The sequence below is a fragment of the Antechinus flavipes genome, chromosome 3, assembly GCF_016432865.1.
Source record: "Antechinus flavipes isolate AdamAnt ecotype Samford, QLD, Australia chromosome 3, AdamAnt_v2, whole genome shotgun sequence".
NCBI classification, from domain to species: Eukaryota; Metazoa; Chordata; class Mammalia; order Dasyuromorphia; family Dasyuridae; genus Antechinus; species Antechinus flavipes.
In genome coordinates, this window is record NC_067400.1 from 622,385,783 (window position 1) to 622,403,195 (window position 17,413).

The 17,413-nt window shown below is 34.0% G+C and overlaps 2 protein-coding genes across 2 annotated transcripts; both read left to right on the forward strand.

Annotated features, from left to right (window-relative positions):
- The first annotated feature begins 381 nt into the window (after nucleotides 1–381).
- LOC127557595 (olfactory receptor 14C36-like) lies at nucleotides 382–1,311 on the forward strand. The gene has a single exon (XM_051990904.1). The coding sequence runs from the start codon at nucleotides 382–384 to the stop codon at nucleotides 1,309–1,311; it is 930 nt and encodes a 309-aa protein (XP_051846864.1).
- Nucleotides 1,312–15,947: 14,636 nt separating this feature from the next.
- On the forward strand, nucleotides 15,948–16,898 carry LOC127556473 (olfactory receptor 14C36-like). Its single transcript, XM_051989649.1, has one exon. The coding sequence runs from the start codon at nucleotides 15,948–15,950 to the stop codon at nucleotides 16,896–16,898; it is 951 nt and encodes a 316-aa protein (XP_051845609.1).
- Nucleotides 16,899–17,413: the final 515 nt, after the last annotated feature.

Consider the following 17,413-nt stretch of genomic DNA (forward strand, 5'->3'; position numbering starts at 1 on the left):
GGGATCAGGGATAGCCTGCATATCTGTTGACTGAAAACAACCATGATATAATAAGGAAAGCCTTTTATCTGATTAGCTGCACAACAGTAAAATATTCATTTACATCAAACTTCAAAGATGACCCATATTTCCTAACATCATAAATGGTTATGGATTTGAGTCATTAGAATAATGTCTATGTCAGGGGTGAGGTCTCAAGTCCTTAATGTATTGAAGCAACAGCAATAAAGAACTATGTATAACACTCATTTGCCTCCCTAAGGACCCAATACATTATTCAAAAAGTTTTATGTAGCAAGAATAATACAAACCATAGCATCTTCAATTTTTGAAATATATTTATCCTTTTTTCCCTAGGTCCCCAGATAAAAGATTCAGGAAATGTCTAACTTGACTGTTGTGAGTGAATTTCTCCTCATGGGGTTCTCTGATATTCGAGAGCTGCAGATCATCTATTCTTTTCTTTTCCTCCTGATTTTCTTGGCCACTGTGCTGGGAAATCTGCTGATTGTCATCGTTACTACTGTTGACAGACGCCTACATACCCCCATGTATTTTTTCCTAAGGAACCTGTCCATCGTGGATGCCTGCTACATAACTGTGACTCTTCCTAAAGCATCTGCCAACTCCCTGTTGAACAGCAGGGCGATCTCAAAGAGTGAGTGTGTGGCCCAGATCTTTCTCGTGGTGTTCTTTGTATATGTGGAGTTGACCTGCCTCACCATCATGGCCCGTGATCGCTATGTCGCCATATGCCACCCACTCCACTACACAGTGATCATGAGTCCCCGAGTCTGCATGCAGATGACCTTGACCAGCTTGCTTACTGGCCTCCTGTATGCAGGGTTCCATACTGGTTACACATTTCGACTGCCTTTCTGTCGATCCAATGTCATCCAACAGTTCTTCTGTGACATGCCCTCTCTACTCAAACTCTCTTGTTCTGAGACCTTCAGTAATGAAATACTTATAATTGTCACTGGACTGGGGGTTGGGGGCGGCTGCTTTGCCTTCATCATTGCTTCTTATGTTCGCATATTTTCCACTGTGCTGAAATTTCCAGTGAAAGAAGACCAAAGAAAAGCCTTTTCCACCTGTATCCCCCATATTGTCGTTGTATTGGTGTTTCTGATTTCAGGTTTTTATGTCTATCTCCGACCATCTTCAGTTTCTGCATCCATTGAGGACATGATTCTGTCTGTGTTCTACTCTGTAATACCTCCCTTCTTGAACCCCATCATTTACAGTCTAAGGAACCAACAGATAAAAGAGGCTGTGCAAACAGTGGTAAAGAGAAAGATTTTTTTCTAGAACATAACAAAAAGTTTTTTTTTAGCTTCCCAGTCTTCTTACTCTTTAACTGTGCACTTAATTTATTACTCTTTTTCACTTACTTTCTATATGTTCTGTCAACATATCCTGTTTTGTTGTTCTTTCCTTGCAACAATCCATCCCTTGATTATGGGCACTGTCACTTACTCTTCCCCACATCTGGAATGTCCTATCTTTTTTTCTCTGCCTTCTGGCTTCTCTAGCTTCCTCCAAGAGGAAATACAAATCCCATTTTCTAGAAGAGTTCTTTCATCTTCACCTTCTTCACTACTAGTGACTTCTCTTTGATCATACCTCATTAATCTTTCTATAGCTCTTTGTAACATGTTCTATTAGAATGTAACCTATTAGAATGTTAAGACAGGGATAATGATCTTCCTTATTCTTCCACCGAACCCTTTGAAATCTCCTCTCCTCAACATTATGGTGCCTACAGAAACCCATAGAGTTCAAGGTCCCTTTCCCCCTCATGGATACTATCATATCTATTCTTCCCCTCTCCAGCAATGTTCCCTAATGGAGGATTGAATCAAGATTAGCATGTTTACATTTGACACCTGTGTTTTTTAGGCAAAAATTATCTTCATGATAAGTAAAAAAAAAATCATTAGCTTTCCTGATTTGGGAGGAGAAAATATTCCTGCTAGTGTCTGAGAAACTGAAGCTTTCCTTTCACTAATTTATTATGCTTTGTCAGGCTTACCATATGTTTTCCTGCCTCTTCATCTCCTCTTTAAGTCCACATGTCTTTTATTATACCCCCATTACATTGATCTTCATCTACATTTGCTCCACTGTGATTCCTAAATCTGGTTGCTCATTTACTTAGAATTACTTAATGTAAGTACATCTTTTTAATAATCAAAGTAATTCTTAGACGTCTAATTTTTCTGCATACAATTTCTTTTAAATGAGGTATACTCATCCTTATTTCTAGTCATAAGATTCATTCCTTGGCATTCTAAAGACTTTCCATTCTTGGTGAAATACTAATAACCATGGGGTCAAATGTGACTCCTTGAAGTAGGACTTCTTCTTCATAGAACTTAGCTTATAGATTGTGAGTTTGTTTAGACTAATAATAATAATAAATCAATAAGAATAATGTATGACACTTATATAGCACTTTAAAGTCTGGAAATCATCCTATAAATGTTAATTTTCTTATCTTCAAAACATTTTGTGATTGTTTTTCAGTCATGGACAACTCTTCTTGATCTCAGTTGGGGTTTTCTTGGCAAAGACACTAGAGTTGTTTGCCATTTCCTTTCCCAGCTCATTTTACAGATGAAAAAACTGAAGCAAACAGGATTAAGTGGCATGTTCAGGGTCACATGGCTAGTAAGTGTCCTAGACAGATTTAGACTCAAGAAAATCAGTTTTCCTGGTTTCGAACCTGACACATTATCTACCACTTTTCTTACCTACCTCAAGAATATGTGATGGTAAGTACTATTGCTATCTCTACTTTACAGATGAGGAAACAGATAAGTAGAACTTAAGTGACTTACACAGGGTCATAGAGCTTGGTTTGTGTCTGAGGATGGATTTCAACAGAATCTGTAAAGTAACACACACAACCACTACACACAAGGTGAATGAAAATTACGGCAATCAATATAATAGAACACTATATAAGGAGTCAAACTTGCCTCCAAAGAAGAGATTATAAAATCTATGTTCTCTTCTTAGAGGATATGGCAGGCTGGATCTGGATAATAATATATAAGTATACACACACATACATACATAAATATGTGTATATATAGATGAATCCATACATGTATATTTGTGTGGGCATATATGCATTAATATATATTGATATATGCATATATATTTTAGTATGTGTATTGATATATGCATGTATATGTAATATAAATTAATGAATGTATTAAAGTTTATGTTGCTATATTGCTTAGCTCTTTTTGCATTACTTTTTCTCTTTTACCATTCCATCTTCAACTCCATGATAATAAGCTTTTTCTCCTTGGAAATGTTGTACAGTATTGCTGCTATATTTTTAAAGACAACTCCTACTTCCCAATTACCTCCATTTCCACTTCTTTCTGAGGTAAAGGAATTTTGGTGAATGGATAATGGCTTAAAATAAAAAGAAAATACTGAAATAAGTGGTTTTCAAATGAGAAAGTGTATATCGTTAAGAAATCACAATATCTTATTTTCCTAGAGACTGGTAAATATCACAAAAGGACAAAAAATGTATGTGTATTTTCCATCAAGGAAGAAGAAATAGTTTATAAGAAACAAAATCCAAGAAACAAGTCAGTAATATAATACATGTCATGACTTGTTGTTGCTGCTAAAATTTAAATAATACTTACTATGGATTAAGCACTTTAAAAATATTAGTAGATTTAATCCTCACAACAATTCTGTGAGGTAGATGCTATTATTGCACTCATATATAGTTGAGAAAACTGAGGTAAACAGAGATTAATTTACTTGCTCAGGGTCAGTTTGCAAAATTTCCTGACTCTAGGTTTAATGCTCTATTCACTACATTCCTCAGCTTCCAATGATTGGATGCAAAGTATTCAGATGAAATAGGTTACATAAGAATAAAAACAATTTGGCACTGAATATTTATAATATAGTACTCCTTATGGGAGTTTTCTCATTTTGAAGTTACCCCGGCAGCTTGGGTTCCCAGAGAGGCAGGAAACTACTACTTTCCCCAGACTTCTAGAGATCATCCTGAGGAAATCAAATTTTTATTACAATTATCTATGAAGCTCTACTGCTATGTTTCCTCTTAACTGTCAGCCAATACCTTCAACTAGATTTTAGAAAAAATATATTAACTGATAGGATAATCATTTTGGCCAGATAGAATTTAAAAAAAAAAACTTTCCTGATTACATGTAAAAACATTTTAACATTTTTTTTTCAAATTTGGATGGTTGAAATTCTCTCCATCTTTCCTCTCCCCCTTTATTGAGAAGGCAAGCAATTTCATATATTTTACATGTGTAGTGGTACAAAATACATTTCCATGTAAATAATTCTGTGAACAAAAATACAGCCAAACAAATAAAAAAATAAAGAAAGTAAAGAAAAATATTTTTGATCATCATTCAGGTTCTATCACTTCTCTGCAGATAGACCTTTTCATCATAAGTTCCACAGAATTGCCTAAATCATAGTATGGGTGAAAATAACTAAGTTATTACAGTAGAACATCATTAAAAGTTGCTCTTACTGTGTATAATGATCTTCTACTACTGCTCATTTCACTGTTAATTCTTTATCATGTTTTTTTTCCCCCTGAAATCAGCTTGCTCATCATTTCTTAATTCAGTATTTCATTTTCCCAGTTATGTGTAAAAATTATTTTAACATTCACTTTTAAAACTTTGTTTTCTAGATTCTCTCCCCTTCTTCCCTCTCTCATGCCACTTTTGAGCAATTCAGCATAGATTTTATATGTGTGGTCACACAAAACATTTCCATAATAGTCATGTTGTAAAAGAAAATATAAATAAAAAAAATCCTTCAAGAAAAATAGAGTTAAAAATATATTTCAATTTGTATTCAGACACCATCCATTGTTCTCTGGATGTTTACAGAATGTTTCATCATGTTGATCTTAATTTCTCTGTTTTTGTAAAATTATTTAATTGAATTTTCTGATATATATTCACCTTCATAAGAACAGAGCAATACAGACATTGCATGCATAAAATGCTAAATATAATTTATATATTATTGCATCATAATTGCATATATATAACTTTCAGTCAGTAATAATCTAGGATTCAAATTACTGAATTACAAAAACTCAAAATTGGAAAGAATATCAGTTCTACTCATATCTGAATAAGAATTTTCCTTATAACATGCCTCACTAATAGTCACCCAGCCTTTGTTTGAGAATCTCTAGTAAGGGGCAGCCTATTCCATTTTAAAACAGCTGTAAATATTAGGAAGACTTTTTAAAAAACAGTTAATAAATTTATGCCTGAAAGTTCTTTTCCTCCAAATTCTTTCATCTTGTGTCAACACTATTATAATAATTAGTAGTGTAATTTTCCCCTTTTAAAGAAATTATTATTTTTTAAATTTTATTTTATTTGAAAAAAGAAAAAACAGAAAAGGAATATGAAACAAAATAAAGCAAAACAAAAGAGAACATTTTCATGTGCCCAGCAGAACATCAGGGAGAATTCAAAGTATATAACAAATTACTAGATCAAGACAGTACATATATTAGTAGAAGAAATTATAGTCATGAATATTCATTTTTCTTCACTTCCTTGTAAATTATTTTTTGGTTCTTTGCTGCACACCTTATTTACTTTATTATTTTCTCTCCACTCATCTTCCCACTCCAAGAAAGCTATATTTATGTATAAGTATATTTATGTATAAATATGTAGGTATATATATGTGTGTGTATATATATATATATATATATATATATATATATATACACACACATGCACACTCAGACACATACACACCCATCCCACATACACACGTCTATCCTATCCCTGCTGACCCCTTTAATTAAATTCTGCTTCATAATTCCCTTTACTATTACTTAACCTACCCCTACCAAAGATCCCTCCCTTGTCTTCTTTCCTTATGTTTTGTATCCCCTTCTACCCATCTCTCCCTCCCCCCTTATTTCTTTGTAGAGATTGCAGGGTGCTATACCCTCCATTGCATATATATAGTGTTGCTTATTGAACCCATTCTCTTTTTAAGTAGGGTTTCAAAACTGTGAGCTCCCCTCCCCCTTCTAATGCTTCTGTGCCTAAACTTTCTCTGCACCTCATTTGTATAATATGATTACTATTCGTATAATTTGTATAATGTTACTATTTTAACTTTAACTCTGCCAGTCTTTCTTTTGAGAAGCTATATTTCTGATGTGGAACCTAAACATATAATATACATTTACCACATAAAAATATCATAAACAATTTGTCCATGTTTAAATAGTTTAACCACATTGAGTTCCTGGTCTTTGATATTGACTCTTAGATCTTAAATTTTCTGGTAAGTTCAGTTTGGTTGATAGAAGGTGTTGGAATCCTTACTAACTGCTAACCAATTAGAGTTGAAGATGTTTTGGGCAGAACCTGAAACAAGGTACTAAGTAGAACTAATTAATACAAGGCTTGTGTTCACACCTTTACTCATTGGAGTTCAATGAGCTCACACCTCCCTTGAAGCTCTTTGGGCCAGAGAGCACTATGGGAGAAAACCCATAATCCCTCTCTCTCGTATCCCACAATTCCTCCCTCTTGGATAAAAGAAACAGATAGAGGCTCTCAGTCAGATTTCACCGGAATGACATGAAGAGTGGAGCTGGCTGGAGGCTGAAGAAAGCAGAGGCAGAGGCTGAAGGACCAGACCTTTGGATTTGGCGACATTTGGAGAGAGCTCTTGGAACCAAGCAGAGAGATAGGCCTCTAAGCTAACCGGGCTATATTGGAGATAATAAAAGATCTGAACTTTTATCACCTGGCTGCGTTTTGAGAAGAAAAAGCTCACCACATTTTGGCGCCCGAACAGGGACCAACAAAATCCTGATTCCAGGGAAGGCACCCAGAGAGAACTTTTATAATATTTTAAAGAAGAACAAGAACTCAACATTTGAACTCCAATAAGAAGGTCCTGAAAATCTGCAATTCATTGAATGTCCATTTTTTTCACTTTCAAAATTATAGACAAATTTGCTGAATATGATATTTTTGGCTGCAGGTCTAGTTCTTTTGATTGTAGGAAGATATGATTCTAAAACCTGCAGTCTTTTATTGTGCTTCTGATAAGCCTTATATAATTTTAACTGTAGCTCCGGTGTATTTGATTTATATTTTTCTTGTTTCTTGCAAAATTTTCTTTGACCTGGGGGTTTTAAAATTTGGCAATAATATCCCTATGTGTTTTCCACAAAGGATCTCTTTGAGGTGGTGATCAGTAGATTTTTTTTCTGTTTCTACTTTCCCCTTATGTTCTAACACTCCAGCGCAATGTTTTTGGATCACATCCTGCATTATATCAAGGTTTTCTTTTTTGGTCACAGCTTTTCACTAATCCAATTATTTTTTTCTAGATCTGTTCTCCAGATCTGTCATTTTTATTATATTTCACATTATGTTCTATTTTCTCATTCTTCATAATCTATTTTGTTATTTCTTGGTCTCTGTTAGAGATCACCTAGGTTTCTTGAGATGTTGCCTTTGGAATACTCCAACTTCTTTGTTTTAGTTCTTGTGATTGTATGCTTCTTTATTTAGACTAACTTGACCATCCAACATAGGAACTACTATCATCTGATATGGGAAAATCATGAAGACACCCATGAAAATACGAAAAGTCCCAAATTCTCCAGACCCTTCAGAAAACACAAAGTTTTGCTCTAGTCAAAAGGGAAGAGGGGAAGGAGACCCATGCCAAATCAAAAACCAAAGAATCTCTTAAGCCATCTCCCCAACAGTTAGTTCTTCCTCGTGGCTTTTACTAAAATGTCACATCAATGTTTGTTATAAATCTAATTCTAAATTTTGATATTTTCAAATTCAATAATTTGTATATAATCTTTAGGATTTAAAAAAATTAAAGTACTTTTCATCTTGTCTGTAATAACTGTGATTGAATAATTTAAACTCAAAATTATGATTGAAATTTTAAAATTTTAAACTATACTTTCATTAAGGTATCAAATGATATTGCCATTAATATTAACTGTGGTAAGGTAATGATTTTTCTCTTATACATAATTAAAGTTAATGCAAGTCACTATAAGATTGGACACTAAAAGTTGAACATTAAAATCTCCAGGGAATCAACACAAGTATGTGAAATAAAGTAGAAGCATAAAACATGTGTTACAAACCACAATATGATAAACAACATTCTTGAACACAGAGCAATTAGATTAAAATACAATTAGGAAATATTTAAGAAAAGAAATAAAAGCTCAAAAAATATAGATAATGTTAATAAGTGGTTTTCTAATTCAGTATACAGCCCATAGGCATCCTTATTTATAGCTAGCCTCACTCATTTTAAATTGAGTTTGATACCACTGATATAAAAAAGAAACCAGCTCCACAACATAGTAGGTAAAAATTGGGGAGACTGAAGGAATATCTAATTTCTTCCAATATTCCAACATTCCTAAGAATATTGAACCCAGATGCCTCTATGGTACCCTCAAGTTGTTACGTGTGTTAAAAAATTCCTAAAAAGTGGATTAATCACTCTTGTGCATGAAAGCCTTCAAATATTTGAAGCTAGATATCATGTCCTCTTTAAGTTTTCTATTTTGTAAATTTAGAACTCATCTACATATGACTGAACAGATTTTATTATTCTATTGTTTAGTTTCTGGATTTATTGCAACTTGTCTATAAACACTGTAGGATGTTTAAAGAGTCATTAAAGAGGGTTATCACTACTGGTGTGAGGACTTACTGAGCACTTTTCAGGATTGCTCCTCCACTTTTGGTATATCTCATTTTCAGATATGGCTCCAAGAAGACACAGTATGCACATTCATCACACCCTGGCAAAACCAGCTTGCTACATGAGCCAAACTTGATTGAGGAAGATAAGATAAAGCCTAAATGTGTTGGTGTGTTTGGAGAATGTCTACACTAAATAAGTGAAGATTTTAATGGGCAGAATGGATGAGCACATTTTTTTCCTATGGCCATGAAGGTAGTAGCTAAAGCAAGTACTTTGAAACACTTGGAGGTTTCTCAGACACCAAAGAGGATCTCAAGGTTATCCATTGCATCATGGGACATCTCTGGGAATTTGGATTTTCATCTTGCTACTTGATTTCTTTAACTCTAAAAGAGAAAGTGAAGCTGATGACTTTGTACAATTCTACCTCACTTAAACCTGATTCATGCACAAGTCAAGACCTTACTCAATTATAAAGCATGAAAAAGAACTCAGAAAAGAATATGATATTCCTGTTGCATTTAATTACTCTTTATGAGAATATGAAATGCATTTTGTGTCAAAAATCAATTACTATGTGACCAATGTATAGTACAGCTAACTTATGTTTATGTTTATGTAACATAAAAATTAGCAGTTATTTATGACAAATATAGATACTGGGATTGACATGAGAGTTTTGTTAAATTACAGTTAATATGTGTATTTAATAAGTGCAGTTAAAAAAATTCTACTCGCCACTCCTAATCAGTCCCTCTGTATCACTTAATACTCTTAAAAAGCTTTCATAGGCTTTAGAATTAATGGTTTTTCTCAGGGTTATACATACCAACATATAGATTACAGAAAGAATATAATATCAGTTTAGATTATAGAAGTTGACAAAACTCAATACAGGAAAGTCTAGGGGATAGTTACACTCATTTATCCACCCTTTGTGGGGCTACAAATCTAATCACTTTTAGAAATCAATTTAGAATTTGCAAGAAATATCAGTGTGTAATATTTAATACTGGACATATATCCCAAAGACATCAATTATAGAAGTAAAAGCATCATAGATATTAAAGATCCATAGCAATACCTGTTTATCCTAACAAAAATAAATGGGAGAACAACAGTTACATTAGTGTAGGAAAATACACTCTGAGATCAAATGACAAGTATAAAAACAGATGAGTGCTTAAGAGAGCAGAGAGCATGGGAGAATAAAGTGGAATATGACATTTTCCTCTTGGTAGAACATTGTTGAATTATGGGTTTCAAGGGTTTTCTAATCTACTACATGTCATTATTTTATGGGTACATATCTTTAACTAGTTTCTCCCTTGTAAAGAAAGGAAAAAATATAACAAGAAATTATTTGGAAGTGAGTAAAATGTAAAAAGAAATATCTTTTTAAATATTTTACACAATCACCCTAATGAATATTGATGCTAAAATCTTAAATAAGATATTAGCAAAAAGATTACAGAAAATCATCCCCAGGGTAATCCACCATGATCAAGTAGGATTTATGCCAGGAATTCTGGGCTGGTACAATATTAGAAAAACTCTCAGTATAATTGGCCATATTAATAACCAAATTAACAAAAACTATAAAGATCATCTAACAAATGCAGAAAAATGTATTTGATATAACCCAACATCCATTCCAATTAAAAAACACTTGAGAATATAAGAATAAATGGACTTTTCCTTAAAACAATCAGTAGCATCTATTAAAAACCATCAGTAAGCATCATATGCAATGGGGACAAACTACAATTATTCCCAATAAGATTAGGAGTGAAACAAGGTTGCCCACTATCACCATTACTATTCAATATTGTATTAGAAATGCTAGCTGTGGCAATAAGAGTTGAGAAAGAGGTTAAAAGAATTAGAGTAAGTAATGAGGAAACCAAATTATCATTCTTTGCTAATGATATGATGGTATACTTAGAGAACCCCAGAGATCCTACTAAAAAGCTATTAGAAATAATCCACAACTTTAGCAAAGTTGCAGGATACAAAATAAACCCACATAAGTCATCAGCATTCTTATATATCACTAACAAAATCCAACAGTCAGAGTTACAAAGAGAAATTCCATTTAAATTAACTACTGATAGTATAAAATACTTAGGAATCTTTCTGCCAAGGGAAAATCAGAAACTTTATGAGTAAAACTACAAACACTTTCCACACAAATTAAGTCTGATATAACCAATTGGAAAAATATTAAATGCTCTTGGATAGGGTGAGCAAATATAATAAGGATGACAATACTAACTAAACTAATCTATTTGTTTAGCACTATACTAATCAGACTCCCAAAAAACTATTTTAATGACCTAGAAAAAATAACAACAAAGTTCATATGGAAAAGCAAAAGGTCGAGAATTTCAAGGGAATTAATGAAAAAAAAAATCAAATGAAGGTGGCCTAGGTATTCCAGATCTAAAATTATATTATAAAGCAGCAATTACCAAAACCATTTGGTATTGGCTAAGAAATAGACTAGTTGATCATTGGAATAGGTTAGGTTCAAAGTACAAAACAGTCAATAACATAGCAATCTAGTGTTTGACAAACCCAGAGACCCCAGCTTTGGGGATAAGAACTTGCTGTTTGATTAAAATTGCTGGGAAAATTGGAAACTATGTCAGAAACTAGGCATCGACCCACACTTAATACCGTAGAACAAGATAAGGTCAAAATGGGTTCATGACCTAGGCATAACGATTGAGATTATAAATAAATTAGAGGAACACAGGATAGTTTACCTCTCAGACCTGTGGAAGAGGAAGGAATTTATGACCAAAGAAAAACTAGAGATCATTACCTATCACAAAATAGAAAATTTTGATTATATCAAATTGAAAAGTTTTTGTACAAACAAAACTAATGCAAATAAGATTAGAAGGGAAGCAATAAACTGGGAAAACATTTTTACAGTCAAAGATTCTGATAAAGGCCTCGTTTCCAAAATATGTAGAAAATTGACTCTAATTTATAAGAAATCAAGCCATTCTCCAATTGATAAATAGTCAAAGGCTATGAACAGACAATTCTCAGATGAAGAAATTGAAACTATTTCTAGCCATATGAAATGATGCTCCAAGCCATTATTTATCAGAGAAATGCAAATTAAGACAACTCTGAGATACCACTACACACCTATCAGACTGGCTAGAATGACAGGAAAAGATAATGTTGGAAGGGATGTTGGAAAACAGGGACACTGATACATTGTTGGTGGAATGGTGAAAACATCCAACCATTCTGGAGAGCAATTTGGAACTATGCTCAAAACGTTATCAAACTATGGATACCCTTTGATCCATCAGTGCTACTACTGGGCTTATATCCCAAAGAGATCTTAAAGAAGGGAAAGGGACCTGTATGTGCAAGAATGTCTGTGGCAGCCCTCTTTGTAGTGGACAGAAACTGGAAACTGAGTGGATGCCCATCAATTGGAGAATGGCTAAATAAATTGTGGTATATAAATATTATGGAATATTATTGTACGGTAAAAAATGACCAGCAGGATGATTTCAGAGAGGCCTGGAGATACTTACACGAACTGATGCTGAGTGAAATGAGCAGGACCGGGAGATCATTATATACTTCAACAACAATACTATATGATGATCAATTCTGATGGACCTCTCCATCTTCAGCAATGAGATGAACCAAATCAGTTCCAATGGAGCAGTAATGAACTACACCCAGTGAAGTAACTCTGGGAGATGACTAAGAACCATTACATTGAATTCCCAATCCCTATATTTTTGCCCACCTGCATTTTTGGTTTCCTTTACAGCCTAATTGTACAATATTTCAGAGTCCAACTCTTTGTACAGCAAAACAACGGTTTGGACATGTATACTTATTTTGTATTTAATTTACACTTTAATATATTTAATATGTATTGGTCATCCTGACATCTAGAGGGGGGTGGGGAGAAGGAGGGGAAAAATTGGAACAAAAGGTTTGGCAATTGTCAATGCTGTAAAATTACCCATGCATATAACTTGCAAATAAAAAGCTATTAAAATTTTTTTTTAAAAATTCAAAATGTATAGCAGGTTTAATGAATATATAGTGAATAATATATATATAATGATCCAGGAGAGTAATGAGTATTGATAAGGGTTTTAGGGAAAACTTTATGCAGGAAATGGTGAATTGAATGATTAAAAGAGAGGAAGGGGATGGCAGTTCTTATATGTCATTTCCTTCTAAATTTCAAGAAACCTTCAATAAACTTTCACTGAAAAGAAAAAATATATTTTACACAAAATTTTTGAAGCTCTTTTGCTTATATGTCAATTAAAGCCATAACCATAGCCACAATACAATCTGTTTCAATTGAGCTAACAAGCTAAACAACTTAGGGCACTTGGATCTCTGCTCTTCTACCTTTTGAAGAATGACTGAAAGGGATTTATTCTGTTCTTTTGAGGGAAAGTGAAAGATGATGAATCCTACAACTATAACACATATTTACTCCCACACACATTAATTAATATTTCTTGAATTCCAACCCAGTGTACCTGAGAGGTTTTTTTGGTATCTTGTCTTTTCTATCCAGAAAAAGACCTCAGGACACTGATCTCTGCCTCTCTGTATTTGGCTGGAAAGCAGGAACATTGTCCTTGGGGAGATGCAAGAAATATCTAACGAAGTTAAAATTGTCCTATGGGGCCATTCTATGAAAAGTGCTGTCCACTTATAGCTACAAATGCAGTGGGGAAAATCAAGGGAAAACCAACTCACCAGCCAAAAAAACCAGAAGCTTCATTACCAGAGAAGAATGAAAAGTGTGTAATTATCTGCCAATCTAGCCTTAAGTGGGAGAATTTGGAGAGTCTTTTGGGTTGCATAGGGATTCAGTAATATCATCTTTGAGCAGCTCACATTGCAGAAGCTGACAGCAAGGACACTTGTTTTATTCAGGTTAGTTACAATGGTTTAAATGAAATGCTTTCCCCCAACTCCATTCTGCTTAGCATATTTTTCTTCCTTTTCTCCCTCTCTCCCTTCTTTCCTTCTTTCCTTCCTTCCTCTGTCCCTTCCTCCCTTCTTTTCTTCCTTCTTTTCTTTTTCTCTCTATTTTACTTATTCCTTCTGACCTTTCTTTTTGCTTTCTCTCTTTATTTCTTCATTTCCTTCTCTTTTTCTCCCTCTTTCATTTATTCTCCCCTGTCTTTCTTCTTTTCTTTTTTCCTTTCTTCTTTCGTTACTTCCTTTCTTCTTTTTCTTCCTCTTTCCTTCCTTCCTTTCTTTTCTCTTTCTTTTTTTCCATCTTTTAATGATAGCTAATATGGTCATTCATTTTAAGTGAATATACAAATGTATAATAGATTTTATGCTGTGTTTTCAATGGGTGGGAAAGGAAAGTGGGACAAAATTCAGAACTGAAAAACATTATTGAATGCAAAGTAGATAATTTTGATTATATTAAGTTAAAAAGTTTTTATACAAAAATGTAGCTTCTATGTCAGAACCTGATTCTTACTCCTCTCAAAATTATATCTGGAATGATTAGCAGGATGCTTTTCAAAAAAGCCTGGAAAAACTTCCATAAGCAGCTACAAAGTGATATGTACTGTTGACAAAGTAATAGCAATATTATATGACGATTAGCTGTGAAAGATATAACTTTTCTCACCATTACAACTATACAATATAACATTAAAGGATTTATGATGAAAAAATTCCATTTTTCCAGAGGAAGAATTCAAGTGTCAGAATGCCAATTGAAGCATTCATTTTTTTTTACATTCTTTTTCAGTCTCTGTTTTCTTTCACAATATGATTATTATAGAAATGTTTTCTATGACAATACATATATTTAATTGTTTGAATTTTTGATGGAGTAGTTCTGGTGGAAAGTAAAGAAGAAAGAGAATGTCAAGCATTGTTTTTACCTGTAAGTAGGGAAAAACAAAATACAAAATAAAAAAGCAAAAATATTAAAATGTTACCATGGAAAATTAATGCCGAAGAAATATCTGCCTAACAATTTTCTCAAATTCCTTCAAAGACTTCTTTAGGGAAGGAAAGGACATAAGAGAAAGAGGGATGGGATATCAGAACGGTGTGTTCATTTGAATACCATGCTAAGTGAAACAAGGGTAGAACTGAATGGTCATAGGCCACTCATTTTTGCTTGAAAGATACATCTGCATGGTAGAAAATAGTAATGACAGGATGAGGAGAGCCCATGATCAGATCTGGTGAAAATTAAATGAAGCAAGACTACTCAAAGGAGCATAGAGTATGGCAGAGCAGGTCAGCAGATTTTATAACCCTTCTCCTCCTGAATAATGGAAATATATCATTGCTTATATTTCCCATTCACTTACAATACCTTCTTTCAGTCAGTGAGAGACTGGATAGAGGGCATTGGTAAGATGAGAGATTATGGTTCCTTTCTCCACTATCAACAAAATCAACAAGTATTTTTGAAGCTATATCTTTTTAAATTTCTCACTTTTCCTTCTAAGCTGTTCACAGCTATTAATGAAGGTGAGATGATCAGGGAAAAGGAATATAAAGAGAAACTAAAACAACATCTCAGAGGACTTAAAAATTAAAGATCATCAATTCTATTGTTGGCTTCTCACCTAGGCCAAATTGTCTGTGCTGATGCATTCACTCACAGAAAAAAGGAAGTTAATGTAGGGTCTTTGTTAGGATGATTTTCCTTCCTTAAGTATTAATATTTTTATGGAATTTCCAAGTATAGAAATTTCCTTTATTAGTTCAGATTTTCATCTCCCATAAAAATCTTAGTGAGATTTAACATGTAAAGGACTGCTTGCCATCTGGGGGAGGGGGTGGAAGGAGGGAGGGGAAAACCAGAACAGAAGTGAGTGCAAGGGATAATGTTGTAAAAAATTACCCTGGCATGGGTTCTGTTGATAAAAAGTTACTTAAAAAAAATCTTAGTGAGTTTCCTCAGAGGTTACCTGATATGTTCAGGGTCGCATAATATATGGATTACTATCTGTACATACTAGGGGCCATGAAACCTGTTCAGATATCCTTTTTATAGTAAGGATAAAAATGGAATAATTTCTTCTATCCTTTGCAAATATTGTTTCCTTAATAATTGCTAATTGACGGGCTGATTGATTTTTCCTTGGCTCTCTAGGTCACTCGGTGCGTGAAAGAGTTGTAAAATGTCTAACTTGACCAACTCCATGACTGAATTTCTCCTTATGGGGTTTTCTGATACCAGAGAGCTGCAGATATTATATTCTTTGCTTTTCTTTCTTGTTTACTCAGCAGGCTTGATGGGAAATCTCCTCATTGTCATCATCACCACTATGGACAGGAGACTCCACACCCCTATGTACTTTTTCATTAGGAATCTGTCCATTGTGGATATCTGTTTCATATCAGTAACTGTTCCCCCAGCATCCATTAATTCCATGGTAAACAACAGGGTTATTTCAGTTACTGGATGTGCAACTCAGATATTTCTGCTAGTCTGGATGGCCTATGTTGAGTTTACTTTGCTCACTGTCATGGCCCGTGATCGCTATGTTGTCATCTGCCATCCACTTCTTTATCCAGTGATCATGAACCCTCAGACCTGCTTGCAGATGACCTTAACCTGCTTGCTCACTGGCCTTTTATATGCAAGTTTCCACACTGGTTTAACATTTCAATTGTCTTTCTGCCAATCCAATGTGATTCACCAGTTCTTCTGTGATATCCCCTCTCTACTCAAGATCTCTTGTTCAGAGATATTCTTCAATTTGGTATCTTTACTTGCCTCTGCTCTGGGAATTGGAGTTGGCTGCTTTGCCTTCATCACAGCATCTTATATTCGCATATTTTCCACTGTGCTCAGATTTCCAGTGAAAGAAGACCAAAGGAAAGCCTTCTCTACTTGTATCCCCCACATCATTGTAATTTCTTTGTTTCTTATTTCAGCCTCCTATGTGCATCTACAACCACTTTCAGATTCTGGGTCAATAAAAAATATGATCATTTCAGTATTCTATTCCATAGTACCGCCCTTTCTGAATCCTATTATATACAGTCTAAGGAATAAGCAGATAAAAGAGGGTATAAGAGTAGTAATGAAAAGAAAGATTTTTTTATTTTTGATGAATAAAGCATAAATTCTTTTCCCAATGTTGTTGATCTTAATTTTTTTATAAATAAAAATTCCCATATAAATCTGTGTGTGGGTGCATGTGTGAATATGCACAGAATTTTGGTGGTTTATTGATTGCTATTTGTCTACTGATGGGAAGAGATGAATCACTGGCCTAAATGAAAAAAACATCTCTAGAATTAACTTGGATATTATCAATTTCAGTACCATTCATTAATGAGGTTCATTCAACAATTCCAAATAATTCATCCAAGAACACATCCAAAATGTCCAAGAATTCCTTTAGCTCTTAGGTGGCCTTTGGCAGCTCTGCTTATGATATATAAATATGGAATGTATAACACATGTGGTTCAAAAGTCCCCCCGCCTCCCAAGTCAAGGCAGATTCACATAGATAACTCTGTTCCCTTAGACAAGGAAGATTTCATCCCATCAGAAGTATACTAAGGGTATTCCTGGAGATTCATGGTATGTTTTTTTTTTTCCTTTTTAAAGTCATATGAATTTTTGGTATATGAT